The sequence below is a fragment of the Nerophis lumbriciformis genome, linkage group LG28, assembly GCF_033978685.3.
Source record: "Nerophis lumbriciformis linkage group LG28, RoL_Nlum_v2.1, whole genome shotgun sequence".
NCBI classification, from domain to species: domain Eukaryota; kingdom Metazoa; phylum Chordata; class Actinopteri; order Syngnathiformes; family Syngnathidae; genus Nerophis; species Nerophis lumbriciformis.
The window spans coordinates 3910352-3933479 of NC_084575.2; the positions used below are offsets into that span (position 1 = coordinate 3910352).

At 40.5% G+C, this 23128-nt stretch overlaps 4 protein-coding genes, 1 non-coding gene and 1 pseudogene across 5 annotated transcripts in view; 4 read left to right on the forward strand and 2 right to left on the reverse strand.

Moving 5' to 3' along the window:
• The window catches only part of LOC140680121 (uncharacterized), a 1112395-nt gene that overhangs the window by 571793 nt on the left and 517474 nt on the right, over positions 1 to 23128 (reverse strand). The window lies entirely within an intron of this gene.
• LOC133570587 (uncharacterized) overlaps positions 1 to 23128 on the forward strand; it is a 353516-nt gene that overhangs the window by 195302 nt on the left and 135086 nt on the right. The gene's annotated exons all lie outside the window — the stretch shown is intronic.
• Positions 1 to 23128, forward strand: part of LOC133570506 (uncharacterized) — a 335786-nt gene that overhangs the window by 39664 nt on the left and 272994 nt on the right. The window lies entirely within an intron of this gene.
• Positions 1961 to 2079, reverse strand: LOC133571149 (5S ribosomal RNA). The gene has a single exon (XR_009810306.1). It is a non-coding gene; the product is annotated as a 5S ribosomal RNA (ribosomal RNA).
• LOC140676664 (5S ribosomal RNA) lies at positions 3456 to 3575 on the forward strand (annotated as a pseudogene).
• Positions 18359 to 20600, forward strand: LOC140680129 (uncharacterized). Its single transcript, XM_072916495.1, has one exon. The coding sequence runs from the start codon at positions 18616 to 18618 to the stop codon at positions 19861 to 19863; it is 1248 nt and encodes a 415-aa protein (XP_072772596.1). The 5' UTR covers positions 18359 to 18615; the 3' UTR covers positions 19864 to 20600.

The window sequence follows — 23128 nt, forward strand, 5'->3', positions numbered from 1 at the left end:
ACCTTAATCACTCGTCTTGAGAACTGTGTGGGCATTAAGGGCGCCGCCCTCAACTGGTTCCGGTCGTACCTAACCGACAGGAGTTTTTGTGTAAAAGTAGACAGTTTTATGTCGTCCACAGCTCCTTTACCACATGGGTCCCCCAGGGCTCAATCCTTGCCCCAATTTTATTTGCGCTTTACCTTCTCCCCCTTGGTTCTATTTTTAGGAAGTACAGTATTGCATTTCATTTTTATGCCGATGATTGCCAGATTTATTTTCCCATGGCACAAAATAACACGGTTCAACGTCTTATTGACTGCCTGCACGACATCAAAGTCTGGCTTTCAGCTAACTTCCTGAGCCTAAATGAAGATAAAACAGAAGTTATGTTGTTCGGTCCAAGTCGCTCTCCCTCCCCCAACGTTGACCTCGGCACTCTGACCCCGTATCTCAGCGACTCTGTCACAAACCTGGGGGTAAAGTTTGACTCAGATTTTAAATTCGAAAAACAAATCAGCAGCGTCGTTCAAAAAAGCTTTTATCAATTACGCCAAATAGCGAAAGTGAAACCGCTTCTATCAAGACATGATCTTGAGAAATTAATCCACGCTTTTATCTCGACTCGTCTTGATTATTGTAATGCCCTGTATGTAGGCATTAGCCAGGCCTCCCTCGCCCGCCTGCAGCTCGTGCAGAACTCTGCTGCTCGTCTGCTAACACAGACCCGCAGACGTGAGCACATCACCCCTATTTTAGCGTCCCTTCACTGGCTCCCTGTGCGTTACCGAATACATTTTAAACTCCTTTTATTTGTTTTTAAATGTCTAAACAACCTCGCGCCAACCTATCTCTCCGACCTCCTTCAGCCTTACTGCCCCACCCGATCCTTAAGATCAGCCGATCAGCTGCTGTTGACGGTCCCTGACACAAGGCTGAAGCTTAGAGGTGACAGAGCTTTCACCGTTGCTGCTCCCAAGCTCTGGAACGACCTACCCCTGAGTGTTAGACAAGCCTCCTCTCTTCCTGTTTTTAAATCTCTCTTAAAAACATACTTTTATTCCATGGCTTTTAACACTGAGTGATATCCATCCTGCAATGGCGCCCCATAATACACCTGCTGTGATCCTGTTTTTATGTTTTTATGTTTTTATTCATTCTATTTTAATTATTTATTTTTTGTCGTGTTCTGTTTGTGTTGTGTTATGTTTGCTCGGTACTCGTTTTATCTTTTAACCTGCTCATTGTACAGCACTTTGGCTACCCCTGTGGTGAATTTTAAATGTGCTTTATAAATAAAGTTGATTTGATTTGATTTGATAAGAGGTGTGTCGTTGTGACGAGGTTGTGTGACGTGCTGCACGTTAGACGTGGGCCGGAGAGGTGTGTCACTGTTAGCATAGCATAGGTTAGCATAAATTAGATTAGCATAGGATTAGTTTAGCTTTGAGCTAGGTTAGCAAAAATTAGCTTACTGAGGCCTAGTAAGGCTAGGTTAGCATTTAGTTTGGCATTACAAAATGTGAGTGGACAGCTTTCTCAGTCTGAAGAGAGTGCTGACAGGTTGTACTGTTATCAGTTATAGAGGTAATGGAAAAGAACATGATTTATTAATGCCTTTTGACATATCAGGGACATTTAATGATCACTTGACATGCAAATTCTACATATGACACCTTTAATATTGCTAAATTAACACAACACATCAGTTCAGGTAATCCCTGCATATTTACTGCTCCTGTTGTGTTCTAATTAAATTAAGTAATTCATTTATACAGCACACATTCTCATATTGTGTATTAATTATGATACATTGTTGTATTGTTGTAACAGTCAAACTGGTGTTCAACATATGGACGGACTATCCGTGACTTGTGAATTTATAAAATGACATGTGTTTTTGTAAAACTGAAAGTGAAATAAAAACCATTGTTTTCTTTTGCAAGAAGTGAGAAACAGCGCCCTCTGGCGTGAGTGTAAAAGCTTACAGCACCTGGTATTCCCAGGCGGTCTCCCATCCAAGTACTAACCAGGCCCGACCCTGCTTAGCTTCCGAGATCGGACGAGATCGGGCGTGTTCAGGGTAGTATGGCCGTAAGCCGAAAGACGAGGTAAAACCAACCTTTTTAAAGGTAACTCTTACAGACGGGGTGAGAGACAATTATTATTTATCTTAGAGCCTGGCGCGCATGCGTACACTAATGTGCTTTTTCTGACTGTGTGAGGTGCAGCTCTCCATCCATTGTCTACCGCTTGTCTCTTTTGGGGTGGCAGGGGTGCTGGAGTCTATCCCAGCTCCATTCAGATGCCACCTCATCACAGCTCTCAACACTACTTTATGCTTAGGGACCGTCAATAAATCACTATTGTCTTGAAAAATGTATATCTGCTACATCAAAACACTGATTCATCTAAAAGAAGGTAAATAATTAGTCATACCTCCTTATTGTGCATGCCCATTATTTCATAATTCTAACATATATATATATCCATGTTTAATATAACAAAATAAGGATATTTTCCCAATAGTCTCCATGTCATACAATTTAGTAACCTAATTCCATTTATTAGCCGTGCTAACCTTTTAGTGTAACGCACAACTTTTTATTTTAAAATAGGGTTTTATTAAAAAAAAAAAGTTTTTTAATAAAGATCATGTGCGTGATGATATATCTTATACAGATAATTAGCAGCATTTTTATTAGCTCCAAATGAGAGTTAAGTTGGTTTTATGTTGGGTAGTCGTAGTTGTTGCGGGAGCTAAAAATGAAACCATGGTTTTCAATATTACAAATTTATATAAAATCAAATTAAACTTACATTTTAAAACAAAAAGGTGTGAAACACATTAAAGAAAACACTTCAAATATCAAGTGAATTTGGGATTTTAGGTCATATGACCAGGAATCTATTGAAAAGAAACATTTATTTTTAATATCAAAATGTTTTTGATCCTATTTTAAAATAAAAGGTTAGCACGACTAATATAAAGTGGAATTTGGTTACTAAGTTGCATGATGACATGGAGACTTTTAAAACAAATAATTATTGTTTACATTAAAAAATGATTTAAATTATAAAATCAGGAACGATATTAAAAATGTAGGACTATTTATTTGACCTTCTTTTAGATGAGTCAGTGTTTTGATGGAGCAGATATACATCTTCGAAGACAATAGTAATTTATTGACGGTCCCTAAGCATAAAGTAGTGTTGAGAGCGGCACCTCTCCTGCAATCTCCCCGCAGCATGAGAGAGCAGTGTGGGCACAGTGAGGGGGAGCTTCCGCTGGAGCTCCGGAGGCAAATATCCACCGTGAAAGCAACTTGACCGCCGTAGCAAAGGAAGACAATCACACAGACAGAAAAAGCACATCAGTGTACGCATGCGCGACAGGCTCTTAGATAAATAACAATTGTCTCCCATCCCGTCTGTAAGAGTTCCATTTAAAAATGTTGGTTTTACCTCGTCTTTCGGCTTACGGCCATACTACCCTGAACACGCCCGATCTCGTCCGATCTCGGAAACTAAGCAGGGTCGGGCCTGGTTAGTACTTGGATGGGAGACCGCCTGGGAATACACTCACGCCAGAGGGCGCTACAAAGTGCTGAGACTACAGCTGTTGTGATTCATGTATTGCTTTAATTGCAACTATTCCAAAATAAGGGAATATATTCGGTTATTATAATACAATTCCACTTAATATTTACAACTACAGTTGAAAGTACAAACCTTTACAACAGGATTTAAAACACAAATACCAACTAGAGCAATATTTAGATTGATTTAAAAATAATGGTGTGGTCATTTGCAGTCAGTCAACCTCGCCCACGCCTCCTACCACTCCGTCCTGCATGAAGCTGAGGAGCCACGACTCGTCTCGCTCTGATCAGGCAACTTATCATTTAAAGGGGTCATATAAGCTACTGTTTATTTACCAAAATAAGTTGTATGTCTTTGTTTTGAAAATGTAAATGTTTATTTTTATTTTCAGAATGTTGAAATAGTTGCACGGGGGGTGGGGGGGAAAGAGCTGGTTACTTGTTACTCTCGCGAGATCTGGAAAAGAGCTGGTTTGTACTTGTTTCTCTCGCGAGATCTGGAAAAGAGCTGGTTTCTACTTGTTTCTCTCGCGAGATCTGGAAAGAGCTAAATACTTGTTTCTCTCGCGAGATCTGGAAAAGAGCTGGTTAATTGTTTCTCTCGCGAGACCTGGAAAAGAGCTGGCTTGTACTTGTTTCTCTCGCGACATCTGGAAAAGAGCTGGTTACTTGTTTCTCTCGCGAGATCTGGAAAAGAGCTGGTTTGCACTTGTTTCTCTTGCGAGATCTGACAAGACTGCGCGCGAAGCAAACAGGGCGAGGATAAAGCAAGATGGCGTCTGACGGTGAAGACGTTATTGCAGTCGTCACAGTTCAGTGTTCTTAATCTGTGCGTCCATGTACACATATATGTCCTTTATTACACTCTATTAAATAGAGTCATAATAACTGTTTGTATATTAGTCTGAGCGCACTTCTCGAGCTAGCTTAGCTTGCTAGTTAGCTTAGCTTGTTAGCTGCTAACAAAGGGAGATGAAAACACATCGCTAAGCAGAGATCAAGTGTGAGTGTAAAGTGTTGTGATTGTGTGAAAATGTGCGAAAGAACCATAGCAGAGTACGAGGAGGAACTTTGTCCAACAAAAGAGGAGAAGGAGCGACAACATGAAAAACATCAAGTTGTGTTACACACAACAGGTTTGTTTACTTCTTACTCTCACATCTTTACTAACTTTATATTTATTATTAACACTTTTCTTCAATAGATTGTCTATAGGAAGATGAATTGTCATGTGAGGATGTTCAGACACACAATATTTATGAGAGGTTGATGTTCCTCTCAGTTTGTAACAAAGTGTATCAACATGTTTACACAAAACTCACACAGTCACCGGGGGAATATTCCAGAGAGCAGGTTAAGTGCAAACTCCTGAGTATATAAATAAGAAAGGTAAGACAAAGTCAGAGTCAGTTACCATGGTAACTGACGCTGTAAACCTAGCCTGCTAGCTGGCAGGTTTGACAAGTTATTTATGTGTGTAAAAGCTATACTGACCTGTTATTTCCTTCATATTGGTGCAGCCATTAACCTACTACAACACCTGCTACATTAACCTACTACAGGGGTCGGCAACCTTTACCACCCAAAGAGCCATTTTGACCCGTTTCACAAATTAAAGAAAACAATGGGAGCCACAAAACTCTTTTGAAATTTAAAATGAAATAACACTGCATACAAAGTTTTTGCTTTGTGCTATGTATAAACCAGGGGTCTCAGACACGCGGCCCGCACCTTAATATGAAAATGTAATGTTAGTGCGGCCCGCGAGTTTTATATGAATGCTGCTTGACAGCATCACACTTGCCAACCCTCCCGATTTTTCCGGGAGACTCCCGAATTTCAGGGTAAATATTCTCACGAATGCTGATTTTCACCCTAACAACAGTAATAAGGGCGTGCCGTGATGGCACTGCCTTTAGCGCCCTCTACAACCTGTACATGCAGCGTGCCAGCCCAGTTACATGTTGTATGCGGCTTCTGCAGACACACATGAGTGCAGCTGAGCCGCATCAGAGTGATCAAAGAGCCGCATGCGTCTTTGGAGCCGCGGGTTGCCGACCCCTGACCTACTACAACACCTACTACATCGACCTACTCGATGTAGTGTGCGTACAGTTCACACTGAGGGTGGCTATATAAACAACTTTAACACTGTTACAAATATGCGCCACACTGTGAACCCACACCAAACAAGAATGACAAACACATTTCGGGAGAACATCCGCATTGTATCACAACATAAACACAACAGAACAAATACAATACATGTGTCGGTTGAGGTGGGTGGTGTTTGGTGGTAGCGGGGGTGTACAATGTAGCCCGGAAGAGTTTGGGCTGCATAGGCTTCTGGGTATTTGGTCTGTTGTGTTTATGTTGTGTTACAGTGCGGATGTTTTCCCGAAATGTGTTTGTCATTCTTGTTTGGTGTGGGTTCACAGTGTGGCGCATATAAGTAACAGTGTTAAAGTTGTTTTATACGGCCACCCTCAGTGTGACCTGTATGGCTGTTGACCAAGTATGCTTTGCAGTCACTTACGTGTGTAAGCAGAGGTCGCATACAACATGTGACTGGGCCGGCACGCAGATAGTATGGTGAAAAAGCGGACGCGACGACAGGTTGTAGAGGACGCTAAAGGCAGTGCCATCACGGCACGCCCTCAATGTTTTTGTCCGGGTGAAAATCGGGGAATGTTTGCTCTGGGAGAGACACTGAAATCCGGAAGTCTCCCGGAAAAATCGGGAGGGTCAGCAAGTATGCAGCTGAGCCGCATCAGAGTGATCAAAGAGCCGCATGCGGCTTTGGAGCCGCGGGTGTCCGACCCCTGACCTACTACAACACCTACTACATCAACCGACTCGATTTAGTGTGCATGCTGACTACTAGGTTGTGAGTTCAAACCCCGACTGAGTCATACCAAAGACTATAAAAATGGGACCCATTACCTCCCTGCTTGGCACTCAGCATCAAGGGTTGGAAGTGGAAGTTAAATCACCATAAAAGTTATTGCACCGCTGCTGCTCACTGCTCTCCTCACCTCCCAGGGGGTGATCAAGGTTAATGGGTCAAATGCAGAGAACAATCTGGCCACACCTAGTGTGTGTGTGACAATCATTGGTACTTTAACTTTTTAATGTGGCAGTGATTGTGGAAAAAACAAAGCCTGATCTAAAGATGACATCTTGATCTCATACCATCTCAAACCAATTGGCTGTTCATTATTAAGTGAATTGTCTTAAAGTCGCTTAAATTTGTCTTTAACCAAGCAACACTATGTTTTATCCAGTTACTCGATTAATCGAAAACATTTCCAGTAGAACACTTGATTAATAACATTTTCAATAGCCACAGCCCTATATTTCTTGTACAATTTAATATTTAGCATGTAGGAGTTAAAATGTGTTTTGTTTGTGTCCTGTAGACATCCATCAGCTGATTGAACACCAAGAAGAATGTCTCCCTCATCTGCAGGGGGACAGTTTCATTTTAGAGGATCCACAGCCCTCACATTTTAAAGGGGGCGAGGAGGATCCACAGCCCCCCTATTTTAAAGAGGAAGAGGAGGGAGAGTGTGTTGTAGGGCAGGAGGAGGATGATGTCAGCAAGTTTCCACTGACTGTTGTCTCTGTGAAGACTGAAGAGCATGAAGACAAAGCACCTGAGTCCTCACAGCTTCATCACAGTCCAAGTAAGCACAACATCCACATATCATCTAATACAATGTTTGTGACACATGTTCATCCGGGGGCCACATTTATGACTAAAGATGGAGATATACTTGCTTTTTAACACCACCATTTAAAAATGAATGCTCATCAATCATCAACAGTGTAATTTCTGGGGTGTAACCATGTGACCTAGAGGCCGTCCTCCTTACCTCACGTGGTCAAATGAAGGCAAACATTCAATATGACTACTGTTTATTTACCTTTAGCAGCACATATGTCAGCATATTTCAAAGGTTTAGTGGTGAAGATTAGGGATGTATACCAAGTACCATTTTTTTTAGTACTGGTTCCTAATTATGTCGTCCATGAGGACCGTGAAGATTCTGGACTAATGATGCAACTATTGGTATTTTTAATTCCAGCTGCCTGACGTAACTATGACACGTTGTCACATTGAGTTCAGCTGCCGCTGCTACACATTAAAATCAGCTTTGAATAATGACAAATAAGGAAGCAACAACATGCAAAAGATTGATGTGTGTGTTATTGACAAGAAGATGACATAACTGCATTTCACCTTGCACTGCACACATAGTTGACTTCTTTAAGACTTCAAATAAACAGCTGTTTTTTTGTTTTGTTTTTCTTTCTTTATTTAACCAGGTAAAATCACATTGAGATCAAATATTTATTTTCCAAGGGAGACCTGGCCAAGAGGGCAGCAGCAAGGTTACATTAAAACAGTAAACAACACATACAACATTAAATGTACAACATTAAAACTTGCTGACATAACACATGTGCATACAGACAAGGTAGACTGCAATCCTTTCACAGAAGCTTTAAACTCATTCAATGTAACAAGGGTTTGAAGTTGAATATTGGATTGTAGGTTATTCCAAGCCTTCGCTGCTGAAAACCTAAATGCTTTCTTGCCCAGTTCAGTTCTTACTTTGGGGACGACAAATTGCAGAACATTCATTGAAAGAAGATTGTGACTTCCTTGTTTCTTTGTTAAAATACAAGACAGATAAGATGGGGTGATACCCAGAATGGTTTTGTAGATGAACACGTACCAATGATTGAGGTGTCGAGCACATAAAGATGTCCAGTTAACCATTGAGTATAACACACAATGGTGAGTAAGTTAACCATTGAGTATAACACACAATGGTGAGTAAGTTAACCATTGAGTATAACACACAATGGTGAGTAAGTTAACCATTGAGTATAACACACAATGGTGAGTAGGTTGGTGATGAATCTCAGTGCCCCGTGGTACACACTATCCAGCTTGTGGAGACAACCAGCAGTAGCATTCATGTACAACACATCTCCATAGTCAATAACAGGTAAAAAGGTTGTTTCCACCAATTTCTGTTTCACAGTAAAAGAAAAGCAGGACTTGTTTCTATAATAAAATCCCAGTAAAAGTTTCAGTTTTTTTTTTACAACATACTGAATGTGTTCCTTAAAACTCAAGTGGTCATCAATTAAAAATCCTAAATATTTTAAAGCAGATACTAACACAATTTTGTTGCCCATTTCTTGTTCAAATGTTCTCACACAGTGCTGATCTTACAGTTTTTGATGTGGTAAAGAACATACACTTTGTTTTCTCTGCATTTAAAAGCAGTTGAAGATAGCAAAGTTGTTCTTGTACTCTGTCAAATGCATGTTGTAGATATTTAAAGGCCTCAGCAGGAGTGGGTGCTGTGCAGTATATGACAGTATCATCAGCGTAGGAATGGAAAGTTGAGTTTGGAATATTCTGTCCAAGATAATTATTTATTAATTAATAATGGGCCCAACACAGAACCTTGAGGGACACCCTTTTCCACTTGCAGTACGTCAGAGAAGGAACCCTCTATCTGAACAGCCTGAGTTCTACTTGTGAAGTCATTTGCAAACCATCCAACTGCTTGCTGAGAAAAACCAATAGCTGAAAGACGTTTGATTAAAATGACATGATCAACAGTATCAAATGCCTTTGAAAAGTCAATAAAGAGGGACAGACAGCACTGCCTCTCGTCAAGAGCTTCAGTTACATCATTTATAAACTTCATAGCAGCAGTAACAGTACTGGTATTTCTGCCAAAACCTGACTGAAATGATGACAGAATAAAGTTGGTGTCCAAAAAGTATTTTATCTGTTCACTGATAAGGGATTCAAGCACTTTTGCCAGAACAGAGAGTTTAGAGATTGGTCTGTAATTATTTTGATTACTAGGGTCACCTCCTTTTAATAGGGGGATTACAAGGGCAGATTTCCAATCCAAGGGGATTTCATTTGAAATTTGAGTAAAGTTAAAAATGTGAGTCAGTGGTCCAGCTATAATTTCAGCTGCCAACTTTTGGAAGAGCGGCTTCAATTTATCTGAGCCAGCTGGTTTTCTAGGTTTAAGTTGTTTTAGAGCCCTCATGACCTCTGTTGTGGTAAAGGATGTAAAGTTAAAAACTTGGGTATTTTCAACGGTTGTTTCCGGAGTTAGCGGAACTTCAGTAAAGTTTTCAGAATTATAGAGAAAACCAGAGGAAATAAAACGATTATTATAATGACTACCCATTTCTCTTCTGTCACTTACTCTGACACCATCAACAAGTATACTAGGTGGGAGATTGACTGAATTACAGCAGGCGGACAAAGATTTGATGATTTTCCAAAACTTCTTTGGGTGTTTGAGGTTTTCAGTTGTTGTGGAGAAATACAATTCTGATTTGACTTTCCGAACCCTGACTTGCGTGCCCTGGCCCAAGCAGCATTACGCTCATGCAATACATCTGACAGGTCCGATGTAAACCACTGATTGTCACGTCCTTTAACCCGACATTTTCTAAAAGGGGCATGTTTGTTCACTATACTCAAGAAGTTTTCGTGAAAATGTTTCCAAGCCAGTTCAACATTATCAAAAAGAGCAATTCTATCCCAATTAAAAAGACGCAAGTTATGTAAAAAAGCTTGCGTCTCAAATAATTTCATATTTTGTTTTTCAAGAAGACGAGGCTTGCTTTTAGGAATCCTTGTGTCTCGCACTACTGCAATCACACAATGATCACTCACATCATTAGGGAAAACACCAGATGCAACACATTTGAAGGGCATATTTGTTAGAATTAAGTCAATGAGTGTAGCTTTTTGAGGGCATTTAGGATTAGGTCTTGTAGCTGAGTTAATGAATTGTGTTAAATTTAGAGATTCACACTGTGCTTTCAAAGAGACCGACACAGATGTGAGCCAGTCCCAGTTCAAATTACTATTTCCTTGTATTCCAGCTGAGACAGAAGCATTACAAGAGTAGATAGGGAATTACTGGGGGCAGATGGAGGCCTATAACACCCCACTACCATAATGTGGTGATTTCTAGCTCATTCAATTTCAAGTGCTAACAGTTCAAGTTCTTTACTTACTGATTCAGAGAGCACTAATTTAACATCAAACCTCTGCTTAATATATATGGCCACTCCACCACCTTTTCTTTGTCGGTCAGTACGATAGACATTATAGCCATGAATGTAAATATCTTTATCAAGCACAGATTGTTTAAGCCAAGTTTCAGATAAGACTACAATATCAGCATTTGTTGAGTTTATCCAGATCTTTATCATATCCAGTTTAGGGAGTAAACTCCGAACATTGATATGAATAATCCCAAGACCAGATCTAGTTTTAAAATCCGCAGGTGTAAAACATTGTGTAGGTGTATCAGGGCCTGGATTAGTCTCAACATTTCCTGAGAGCAATAACAATAATATAACTAAACATTTGCGCTTAAAGTTACCATCTTTTGAGTCGGTCTTTAATCTGTGAAAGTAAGTGCTCACAATAGGGGAGGGTGCAGTAATGTTGACGTGATCTCTCAAAACAAGGAAACAATAAGAATGAATGGACTCTACCATAGTATGCAGCCATTTTGTTGTGTCCAAAGTCACATAAATCTTCAACTGAGATAAGGCCGAGGTTATTTTGTAGCTGCCACTATGATGACATGTCAAATTATCAAATATGTCAAACTGTGCATCTTGAAGTAGCATAGCTTGTGAGTGGGGGTGACCAGACCCATTTGGGACACCAGTAAAACCACACAAAAGTATAAAACACAATATAATAATTTGTGACATAATGAGAGGAGAAGTTCCACTTGTTTCACCACTTTTGAAGATGTTAGCAGACAAGGCTGAAGACTAGCAACCAAGGCCGACGGGTGGAAGCCCGTAGACAAAGCTAATGGCTGGAGGCAAACAGCAGGTCGATGGAAGGCTAGTAGGCAGGTCGATGGTGGAAGGCTAGCAGGCAGGTCGATGGGGGAAGGCTAGTAGGCAGGTCGATGGTGGAAGGCTAGCAGGCAGGTCGACGGTGGAAGGCTAGCAGGCAGGTCGATGGTGGAAGGCTGGTAGACAGGCCGATGGTGGAAGGCTAGCAGGCATTCCGATGGTGGAAGGCTGGTAGACAGGCCGATGGTGAAAGGCTAGCAGGCAGGCTGATGGTGGAAGGCTAGCAGTCAGGCCGATGGTGGAAGGCTAGCAGGCAGGTCGATGGTGGAAGGCTAGGAGGCAGGTCGATGGTGGAAGGTTGGTAGACAGGCCGATGGTGGAAGGCTAGCAGGCAGGCCGATGGTGGGAGGCTAGCAGTCAGGCCGATGGTGGAAGGCTGGTAGGCAGGTTGATGGTGGAAGGCTAGCAGGCAGGTCGATGGTGGAAGGCTATTTTTTTATTTTGTTTTATTTTTTTAATGGTGGAAGGCTAGCAGGCAGGTCGATGGTGGAAGGCTAGGAGGCAGGTCGATGGTGGAAGGCTAGTGGCGCAGTTGGTAGAGTGCCCGTGCCTGAGGGTTCCTGGTTCAATCCCCACCTTCTACCAACCTATTCACGTCTGTTGTGTCCTTGAGCAGGACACTTCACCCTTGCTCTTGATGGGTCGTGGTAAGCGCCTTGCATGGCAGATCCCGCCATTAGTGTGTGAATGAGTGAATGAGACGGGATGAGTTTGCTAAGTACAAAAATGAGTCGAAATTTTTGAATGAAAGAAACTGCTGTTTTAAATGTGTCCTCTAAATGTCGCAATAGCAATTTTTTGTATCTTTGTAGATAATGCTACATATGTCAGAGTTTGTAGGACGCGAACCCCAAGATGCAGAGAAGGCGGAAGGCGTTATACGGGAAAACATGATTTAATGTTCGAAATAAAGTAAAAACACAAACTAGGAACAGGCAAAATGGAAACAGGAACCAGAAAACAGAAAAACTGGAAATAGTAAACGGCTAACAGGATCTGGCTAACAGGAAAACAAGAAGCTAGGAGAAACCAACCGTAAATAGCTATAAGGAACAGCTTACCGCTATGACGACAGCGACAAGGACAGGTAGACACTACAATGACATCGGCAATGACAATCAGGTAGTGATGACAATGATCCAGCAGTGACTGGAGGGTAGGGCAGGTATAAATAGCAGCTGGCTGATTGATACCAGGTGTGGCCAGGTGCCAATCAGCCACAGCTGAGGGGACACAGCACTCAGGGAGACAAGTAGGAAATAAAGACAAAATAAAAGTGCTGGACAGAAAACAGACAAACTCAGAGAAAAAACTAAAACACAGTCAAACTGTCAGGGACAAGCCTGACACATATGTAAAACACAACTAAAACACATGATGTTAGCGCACCAGTCGGGGAACATTAGCAAACTACATCAATAACATCCTGTAATTTGATTTTGATATTATTTATTTATCTTGATAGATTGAAAATGAACACCAATGAGTTGACTGATGAACATTATCACATAATTGATTCTGAAAGTGTAAAAAGGACAACTAAAGATAGAATACTATGGTATGTAAAAAACAACAACATGATTTGTACATTTTCAGAATGTGTTTGTTCTATTTTTAAACAAAGAAAACAATCTGCAGTGGTCTTTATTTTTACGTTATCTTGCCGTAATTTTACCAGTCCGGCCAACTTGGAGTAGATCTTCCTCCATGTGGCCCCCCATCTAAAATTAGTTTAAACACCCCTGGCCTAGATCTTCCTGCGAAAAGCAGATACGAGAAAAAAATGTAATTATTAAACGGAATAGATCCCTAAAGATTTGTTGAGTAATATCAAGGATTATCCAACGGTGGCGTTCCCAGACATGTGGAACTATCTTGAGTTCCAGACGTCATTCTACACCACAAATTGTGGTTAAATTTAGAGATAAAGTTTAGGTGTCATAGACCGTATACAGAATAAAATATTCACACACTTTATATCAGTGAGTGTTAAGTTAAAGGGGAACATTATCACCAGACCTATGTAAGCGTCAATATATACCTTGATGTTGCAGAAAAAAGACCATATATTTTTTTAACCGATTTCCGAACTCTAAATGGGTGAATTTTGGCGAATTAAACGCCTTTCTAATATTCGCTCTCGGAACAATGACGTCACAACGTGGCGTCACATCAGGAAGCAATCCGCCATTTTCTCAAACACCGAGTCAAATCAGCTCTGTTATTTTCCGTTTTTTCGACTGTTTTCCGTACCTTGGAGACATCATGCCTCGTCGGTGTGTTGTCGGAGGGTGTAACAACACGAACAGGGACGGATTGAAGTTGCACCAGTGGCCCAAAGATGCTAAAGTGGCAAGAAATTGGACGTTTGTTCCGCACACTTTACCGATGAAAGCTATGCTACGACAGAGATGGCAAGAATGTGTGGATATCCTGCGACACTCAAAGCAGATGCATTTCCAACGATAAAGTCAAAAAAATCTGCCGCCAGACCCCCATTGAATCTGCCGGAGTGTGTGAGCAAATCAGGGACAAAGGACCTCGGTAGCACGGCAAGCAATGGCGGCAGTTTGTTCCCGCAGACGAGCGAGCTAAACCCCCTGGATGTCTTGGCTCACACCGTCCCTTATGCCACCGAAGATGATCAAGAGAAGAATATCGACCCTAGCTTCCCTGGCCTGCTGACATGAGGGTATGTCTACAGAATATATTAATTGATGAAAATTGGGCTGTCTGCACTCTCAAAGTGTATGTTGTTGCCAAATGTATTTCATATGCTGTAAACCTAGTTCATAGTTGTTAGTTTCCTTTAATGCCAAACAAACACATACCAATCGTTGGTTAGAAGGCAATCGCCGATTTCGTCCTCGCTTTTTTTTTTTTAATTTTGAAAAAAACTTCGAAAAATATAATAAGCCACTGGGAACTGATTTTTAATGGTTTTAACCATTCTGAAATTGTGATAACGTTCTCCTTTAAGAATGCCTCAATCAATGCTGCCTTGTACTTATAAAAAAAAACTTGCTCCTCATCAAATTTCCAAGTCTGTTTTTGGACTCACTTTTGAATTAACTTTAGTGGCTGGGACAAAAGGAAGTATTTCCCGTGTTTTTATTGGTTGTTTTGTTACACTCTTTTAACACAACACACTAAAGAACACAAATAATGTCATTGTGTTAACAGTGTCAGTCCAAAACTATTTCTATTCTCTCTTTATCTTATTTACTTATTTACCCAACAGACGTTCAACAGCCCCTTCACATTAAAGAGGAAGAGGATGATCCACAGCCCACCTACATTAAAGAGGAAGAGGAGGATCCACAGCCCACCCACATTAAAGAGGAAGAGGAGGATCCACACAGGAAAGAGGAAGAGGAGGGAGAGTGTGTTGTAGGGCAGGAGGAGGATGATGTCAGCAAGTTTCCACTGACTGTTGTCTCTGTGAAGACTGAAGAGCATGAAGACAAAGCACCTGAGTCCTCACAGCTTCATCACAGTCCAAGTAAGCACATATCATTTTATTCTCAGGGCATTCAATCCATCACAACTGGACTGTTCACTTTGTCTTAGAAGACTCATCCAAGTAGGCTTCATCACTTCATGCTCATACACTTCAAGTCTTAAATCTAATCATTGGAATTTAGAGGGGAACTGCACTTTTTGGGGATTGTTTCTATCGTTCACAATCTTTATAAAAGACATGGTGGTGGATATATATAAAAAAAAATTGCATTCTAAGTAGGGCTGGGCGATATGGCTTTTTATTAATATCTCTATTTTTAGTCCATGTCACGATACACCATACATATGTGGATATTTTGCCTTAGCCTTGAATGAACACTTGATGCATATAATCTCAGCAGTATGATTATTCTATGTGTCTACATTAAAACATTCTTCTTCATACTGCATTAATATATGCTACTTTTAAACTTTCATGCAGAGAGGGAAACCACAACTAAGTCAATTTAGCAAAAGTGTATTTATTAAACAGTTATTAAGCAGTGGCACAAACATTCATGTCATTTCAAAACAGAAAGTGCAAGATTGTCAGAGACATTTTATAACAAGACACTGTTTCCCACACATTCATTTATTTGTGGCGGCCCGCCACGAAAGAATTACGTCTGCCACAAATAGATTTTTCGGCTTTTGACTCGCTCGACCGCTCATAAAAGCAATGGGACTCTGTTTGTGAATGTAGCTTGTAGTTACAACGCCGGTGCAGTAGGTGGCGGTAGCCTACTATGCATTGTAACTCCGCCAATAGTACTTAATTCACCTGGTGGGCTAGAAGAAGAAGACCACGACGACGAAGTAAAAGAAGAACGGACCGACCGGATCAAAATACGAGGGTAAGACGATTTGGCAGACAAGTTCAAAAGTGGTCCGAACCTGTGCAGTGTGCAACACCGACTCTGATTTTCTTAATTTTTATTTTCGGGATTTGAATGCATTTATTTTGAAAGGACAGCTGGAGAGACACTGGAGAGGGGGGATTGATGCGGAGCAAAGCGACTGTCAGGTGGAATCGAACTGGGTCGCCGCAGCGGGTGCTCTACCAGGTGAGATAGGTTATAGCTGCATCGCTCGCGGCTCGTCATATATTTAACGTTAATCCGCGATTTCACCGAGCGTTTCACTGACGGTGAGCAGCCTGACGCTGCTTCATTAACACCGCCGCTGTTTGACTCGGGGGCCGGGGCAGACGCACGCAGTAACAGTCACCTGTTTTCATACCGACGAGCTAATGTGTCCAGGTTATAACCCTGTTGTCAATAAACACACGTGGAGACGGTGCTTCAGATACTGCATTAATACTGAAGCTAAATTGTCCACTGTCCACTGCAGCATGTGAATGCAATGAAAAGAATAAAATCTGAGCCAACCAGCTGTTAAAATGTTGTCCAGGTTAATGTTTTGGCCATTAAAGGCCCTTCATTTCAAGATTTCAACTGTGATCGGGCTTTAAACAGGTGGCTGACCTGTTCGGATGGGTGTAACTGCTACTGGTCAAATAATGTGAAATAGCATTTAATTTTACATGTATGCAATGCCATTTAAATGTAATTATAGATAATAATAATAATAATAATAATAAATACTGTGTAGTGTTGTAAATAGTCAACGGGAAGGATTTTAATAAGATATAAGCCATGAGCACTACACAGCCAGAAAAAAAACCTAGGCAGGACAAGTACAAATATTGGGGCAAGTAGATTTGAGAAGTCGGGCAAGTAGAAAAAAAGCTTAACGTTGAACCCTGCATGTGTTGAGCTGCTGCCGCTTAAGGTTAGACGGCACTTTACATAGAGCGGTTCTGCTCGTTAGTAATAAATTCTAATGTTGGATGTTCACTCCTTCACGCAGATGAGTATAGAAAAATATTTTCAACGGCCGAAAAGGACTCGACTTGGAGAGGAGGTAGGCCTACAGTCCGGACCACAGGAGGTATTATCAAAACGGTGTAGACACATAGAAATCTCATAAGGAAAGTGAACAGACGTCCATCAGTGTGAAAATTAATTTGCTTCCAATACTTCCAGGCTTCAACTAGTGCCGCAGCTGTGGCAGCTGTGGCAGCTGAGGCAGTAAGAGAGGGTGAGGAGAAATGGATAGTATGTACGCAGGGAGATGTTGTAGGAGAGGAGGAAGACAGGCAGCATGTAGAGCCAGCTAGGGCGGAGGCAACAGGTGAGACTCAGCAAACACTGAAAAATAAAGCAGGGTCAGATGAATGAATGAATGGGTTGTACTTGTATAGCGCTTTTCTACCTTCAAGGTACTCAAAGCGCTTTTGACACTACCTCCACATTTACCCATTCACACACACATTCACACACTGATGGAGGGAGCTGCCATGCAAGGCGCTACCAGCACCCATCAGGAGCAAGGGTGAAGTGTCTTGCTCAGGACACAACGGACATGACGAGGTTGGTACTAGGTGGGGATTGAACCAGGGACCCTCGGGTCGCGCACGGCCATTCTTCCACTGCGCCACGCCGTCCCAGATCAGAAATGCACTTTTCTCATGAAAAGGGTCCTATTTTATATTCTTATGTGCCTTATAGAGAGGACCACGACAAAACATAGAGCGACTGGGTTCGATCCAGAATAGCTAAAAATGCCACAATTTAAGTCATGGCTGTATAACACCCAGCACGGTAAGTTTAGTATCTTTATTGATAAAGTTAAAGTTAAATTATTTAGTATGCACTAATTAAAGGGGCAGAGCTTTAAGAGACATTTTAGCTTTTATATTTTATAAGATATATTTTTTGTAAGAACCACAATTAATAAATACATTTCAGTGAATAACTAATTGTTCAAATCTGTATATAAATATGTACATAAAGTGTTGTAATTATATTCCAACTCCGCGTTCTTCTTGGTCATCGCCGCTGCCGCCCCCCGACCACACCACCACAAATAGATGCCTGTCCTGTGGGAAACATATATATATATATATATATATATATATATATATATATATATATATATATATATATATATTTATATATATATATATATATATATATATATATATATATATATATATATATATATATATATATATATATATATATATATATATATATATAAATGCTGTTAAATGTAGCTTTGATGTGGCAAGCTACTTTTGCAGTGTAGCTTGTAGTGGAGCGTGCTACAATTCTCTGAGGATAGCTTAGCTCCATTTAATTGAGAGTAACTTGTAGCTTAGCTTACTACATTGTCCAGGTAGCTTGCCCATCACTGTCTATTTGGCCTAGCTCACATGTCAATAGTTTGAATACTGCAAACTTCAATACAGTAACACCTCATTTGTTCTGCAGACGTCCAGCGGGTGTCAGCGGGGAGTCATGAAGAGGAGTGGCACACCAGTGTGGGACAGAAGGAGCTACAGGCCCCCTCCCACATTAAAGAGGAGCAGCTTCATGATGAAGATGAAGCTCAGTCCTTACAGCTTCATCACAGTCAAAGTGAGGAGAACAGAGGGGCGGAGCTTGTAAGTCAACACATCACAGAAGCTGATGGAGAGCATTGTGAAGATATCAAGTCAGAACCAGACAGCATCTTTGCTCCACTGTCAGACATGGACCACATGATGTCACACTCTTCTGATCACAGTGACCACATCCAAAAACCTTTGGACAGTAAAAATGACTCTAAAGGTGATACGAGACATCACACTAACAACAAACACTTTGACTGCTCTGAATGTGGGAAATCATTTAGAAGGAAGAATTATTTTACAGTACACATGAGAATACATACTGGAGAGAAACCTTTTACTTGCTCTGTTTGTAAGAAGAGTTTCTCCACAAAACATTACATGACCACACACATGAGAACACACACTGGAGAGAAACCTTTTACTTGCTCTATTTGTAAAAAGAGCTTCTCCAGAAAGCGTAACATTACCACACACATGAGAACACACACTGGAGAGAAACCTTTTACTTGCTCCGTTTGTAATATGAGTTTCTCCAGAAAGGGTGACGTGACCACACACATGAGAACACACACTGGAGAGAAATATTTTGCTTGCTCTGTTTGTAAGAAGAGTTTCTCCAGAAAGCAAATCATGACCAGACACATGAGAACACACACTGGAGAGAAACATTTTGCTTGCTCAGCTTGTGCTAAAAGATTCAACACTAAGAATGACATGATATTGCACATGAGAACACACACAGGTGAGAAACCTTTTACTTGCTCTGTTTGTAAGAAGGGTTTCTTCGGAAAGCAAAGCATGACCACACACATGAGAACACACACTGGAGAGAAACCTTTTGCTTGCTCAACTTGTGCTAAAAGATTCAACACTAAGAAGGAAATTATATTACACTTGAGAACACACACAGGTGAGAAACCTTTTACTTGCTCTGTTTGTAAGAAGAGTTTCTCCAGAAAGCAAAGCATGACCAGACACATGAGAACACACACTGGAGAGAAACCTTTTGCTTGCTCAGCTTGTGCTAAAAGATTCAACACGAAGAATGACATGATATTGCACATGAGAACACACTCAGCTGAGAAACCTTTTACTTGCTCTGTTTGTAAGAAGGGTTTCTCCGGAAAGCAAAGCATGACCACACACATGAGAACACACACTGGAGAGAAACCTTTTGCTTGCTCAGCTTGTGCTAAAAGATTCAACACTAAGAAGGAAATTATATTACACATGAGAACACACACAGGTGAGAAACCTTTTACTTGCTCTGTTTGTAAGAAGGGTTTCTCCGGAAAGCAAAGCATGACGACACACATGAGAACACACACTGGAGAGAAACCGTTAAGTTGCAATGTGTGTGATAAAAGGTTCAGGTATAAGTATTAGGTGAGTAAACACAAGTGTGTAACAGTCATGGAAGCTGCAGGGATGTAAAAACACTTAAACAGTGATTGTGCTAAATGTAGTTTAAAAACACAGCATGTTTAATATGAATGTATATTTGATGTTGTATGTAGTGCTTCTCATCTTCTAGTCTTATATGTTGTCCTGTACTTACTTTTTAAGTTGTGTGCATGTATTGAATATTATATATGTAGCTACTATTTTATTCTATTTTCTCATTGTTAAAGAGAGGACATCTTATTATTTTCATTAGTTTTTTCCACACATTTTTCCATTGCATTTTATTGATGTTATTATCCAATTAAAAGTATGAATGAATAAAATGGTTAACAAAATGTGGACTCTGGAAGATTAGCAGCATTGTTACATCATGGATGTTAACTACTGCAAAACATCAACAAAGAAGAAAAATGCTGAAGTTAGCAACACATCACTGAACTTTAGAGCCATCGTGAGTGGAGTTGCTTGTTTTTATTGCTGCATTTGTACTTATTTCACCTCACATCTTCACTTTTAATCCTAAAGTCTTCTTCACATATATTGTTGTAGGCTTCTAACATTTTTGTTTCTGATGTGTGTGTGTAGTCTGTGGAAAGGGTTGTTGTCCCTTGTGGATCCAATTGTTCACTTGCACAGATACATCTTCATCATCATCATCACCGGCCCACTACTGGACGAAACCTTAGCATTAATGTTTTGATATAAATGTAACCTCATTATTCCTTGATAATAACACAAAATACAGATTTAAGCACTGTATTAGAGTGCTTCTTGTAGTACTCCAACTCGCCACACTGAGAAGTGGGGGCGATCATGAGCTAGCAGATGCATGTTGCTATCATGTTTTATCAGCGAGGAAGACAGCATTTGTGTTTGCTTTTTGTCAGATCCAAGTTTTAATGCTTTGCTGAATAAATGAATCACTATGGCTGCCAATATAAAGGATTATTTATATATTTAAGATTAAATACTTTCCTTAACAGATAACAAAATGACACCACAAAAAGTGAAACAGCAGCAGGACCCAGTAAATATTTTCTTAATTTACAAATTAATTAAATATGACAGTGGAAATTTCACAAGAATTCACCAAAAAGTGTAAATTGGGAATGCTACATAAAATCCTTTAGTGATGTTTAAGATGCAGATGAAGGAGGTGGCACCATGCAGTAAAAAAGGGATATTTATTGATAAAAGATTAAAAACCGAGAGCAACAGGCAACTATGAAGAAAACAAAACAAACTGCTGAAACCCAGCAAAACACTCACAGGAAATGTGGAGCAGATGGCGTCCACAAAGTACATGCGTACTAGAGATTGGCATCAAAAAGTATAGTCGATGGTCACCCGTGAACAAAGAATAATGTCCCGACAACGAAGGTAGCAAAAGGATCAATTTAAATAGTCTTGATTGCAAACAGAAAAAAGATGAGGGGAAATATTCGGGGACAGAAGTGAAGCAGCCACAGGAAAACACCAACACAACCGGATGAGCCACCAAAATAAAAGCACAGGACAGGAAGTAAAACAGTAACAAAAGGCAAACATAAGGCACGGCCTGGTGTAACCAGATGTGACAAATGGACTCTCAGAAATGAGCTGAGCCAAGATTGACACCCTGGATGATGAGGGATAAGCAATCTAGTGTCATGTCAGCACACTGTGACTGGAAGGCAGGATTGTTGTCTTTTATGTGGAGGCTACAGTCCGCATGAGAGAAGTGAGTACTACTTCTATCAATACAACTACTCTTACTTCATTTACATGTTTTTTTTACTTACAAATTATTATTTTATTTTTTTATTGACATTCAGCATCAGACATTCTTATCCATTGCATCATGTTCGCATACATCATACATCTATTGTCTGCCCTAAAGGTCAAAATATTATTTTTTTTATATCCCAACGATGACACCCCACCCCTCCACCCCCCAAAAAGAGAAAAACAGCACAAAAAAACCCAAAGTAATAATAGTACCGGTAACAAAAATAATAAAAAAATAAAATAATATAAACATATAGGGACGGCGTGGCGCAGTGGGAGAATGGCTGTGCGCGACCCGAGGGTCCCTGGTTCAATCCCCACCTAGTACCAACCTCGTCATGTCTGTTGTGTCCTGAGCAAGACACTTCACCCTTGCTCCTGATGGGTGCTGGTTAGCGCCTTGCATGGCAGCTCCCTCCATCAGTGTGTGAATGTGTGTGTGAATGGGTAAATGTGGAAGTAGTGTCAAAGCGCTTTGAGTACCTTGAAGGTAGAAAAGCGCTATACAAGTACAACCCATTTATCATTTATTTATTTAGTAAATACATAACTAGAAAAAAAAACTATAGACATATGGGGAGTTTTTTATTTATTTTTTTAAACAGTTTAATCACTAATTAGACTAAATAAAATCAGGCTTATGGGGCGTGACATAATCGACCCAGTATTCCCAGTATGAAGTACATTTTTGTAATTTATAATGAATAAAAGCCGTTATCTTCTCTGTTTTATAAATGTCCATTGTGATTTCCATCCATAGCTTCAAAGTTGGGCTCTCCTGGGATATCCATTTCCTGGTAATGCTCTTTTTACAAGCCACCAGTAGGATATTCATGAAGTATTTATCCTTTTTCAGCCAATCCTGAGGTAGGAAAAACAGAATGTTACTTTCAAGGGTCATTAGAAAATATCCTGTAGAGCTTGGTGTATCTCTTTCCAATAGTCCTTTATGGCGGAGCAGTCCCACAAAACATGGTAGTGGTTTGCATTTGAATTCCCACAATTTCTCCAGCAGGCAGGGGAGTTGTTATCATAGTGACACTTCTGAAAAGGAGTACCGGTAATAAAAACTTTCATCAAACTTTTCCAGCCAAACTCCCTCCACTTGGTGAGCTGGTACAAGTCCATTGATATTTCCATATTATTGTCCATTCTTCCTCAGATTTAGTTATCCCTCCTTCCTTCTCCCATTTTATTTTAATATATCAAGTTGGGTATGATTTCTTATACAAGCATGAAACACTTCTATCAATAGTTTCTCAATTATAGACTTTTGTAAACACTTCAATTAAACATATGCTTGTCTTTGTTACATTTTTCACCTTCATATTAACAAAATGCTGCAACTGCAAATATGGACAAGAGGGTAGCTTCCCTACGCCTTCGGGTGGGGGGACGGGTCCAGACTGTGGTTTGCGCTAACGCGCCAAACGGCAACTCAGAGTACCCACCCTTTTTGGATTCACTGGAGGGAGTACTT

Excerpts from the sequence above, each read along its gene's own strand:
- LOC140680129 (XM_072916495.1), top strand. The coding sequence starts at position 18,616 with ATGGACCACATGATGTCACACTCTTCTGATCACAGTGACCACATCCAA.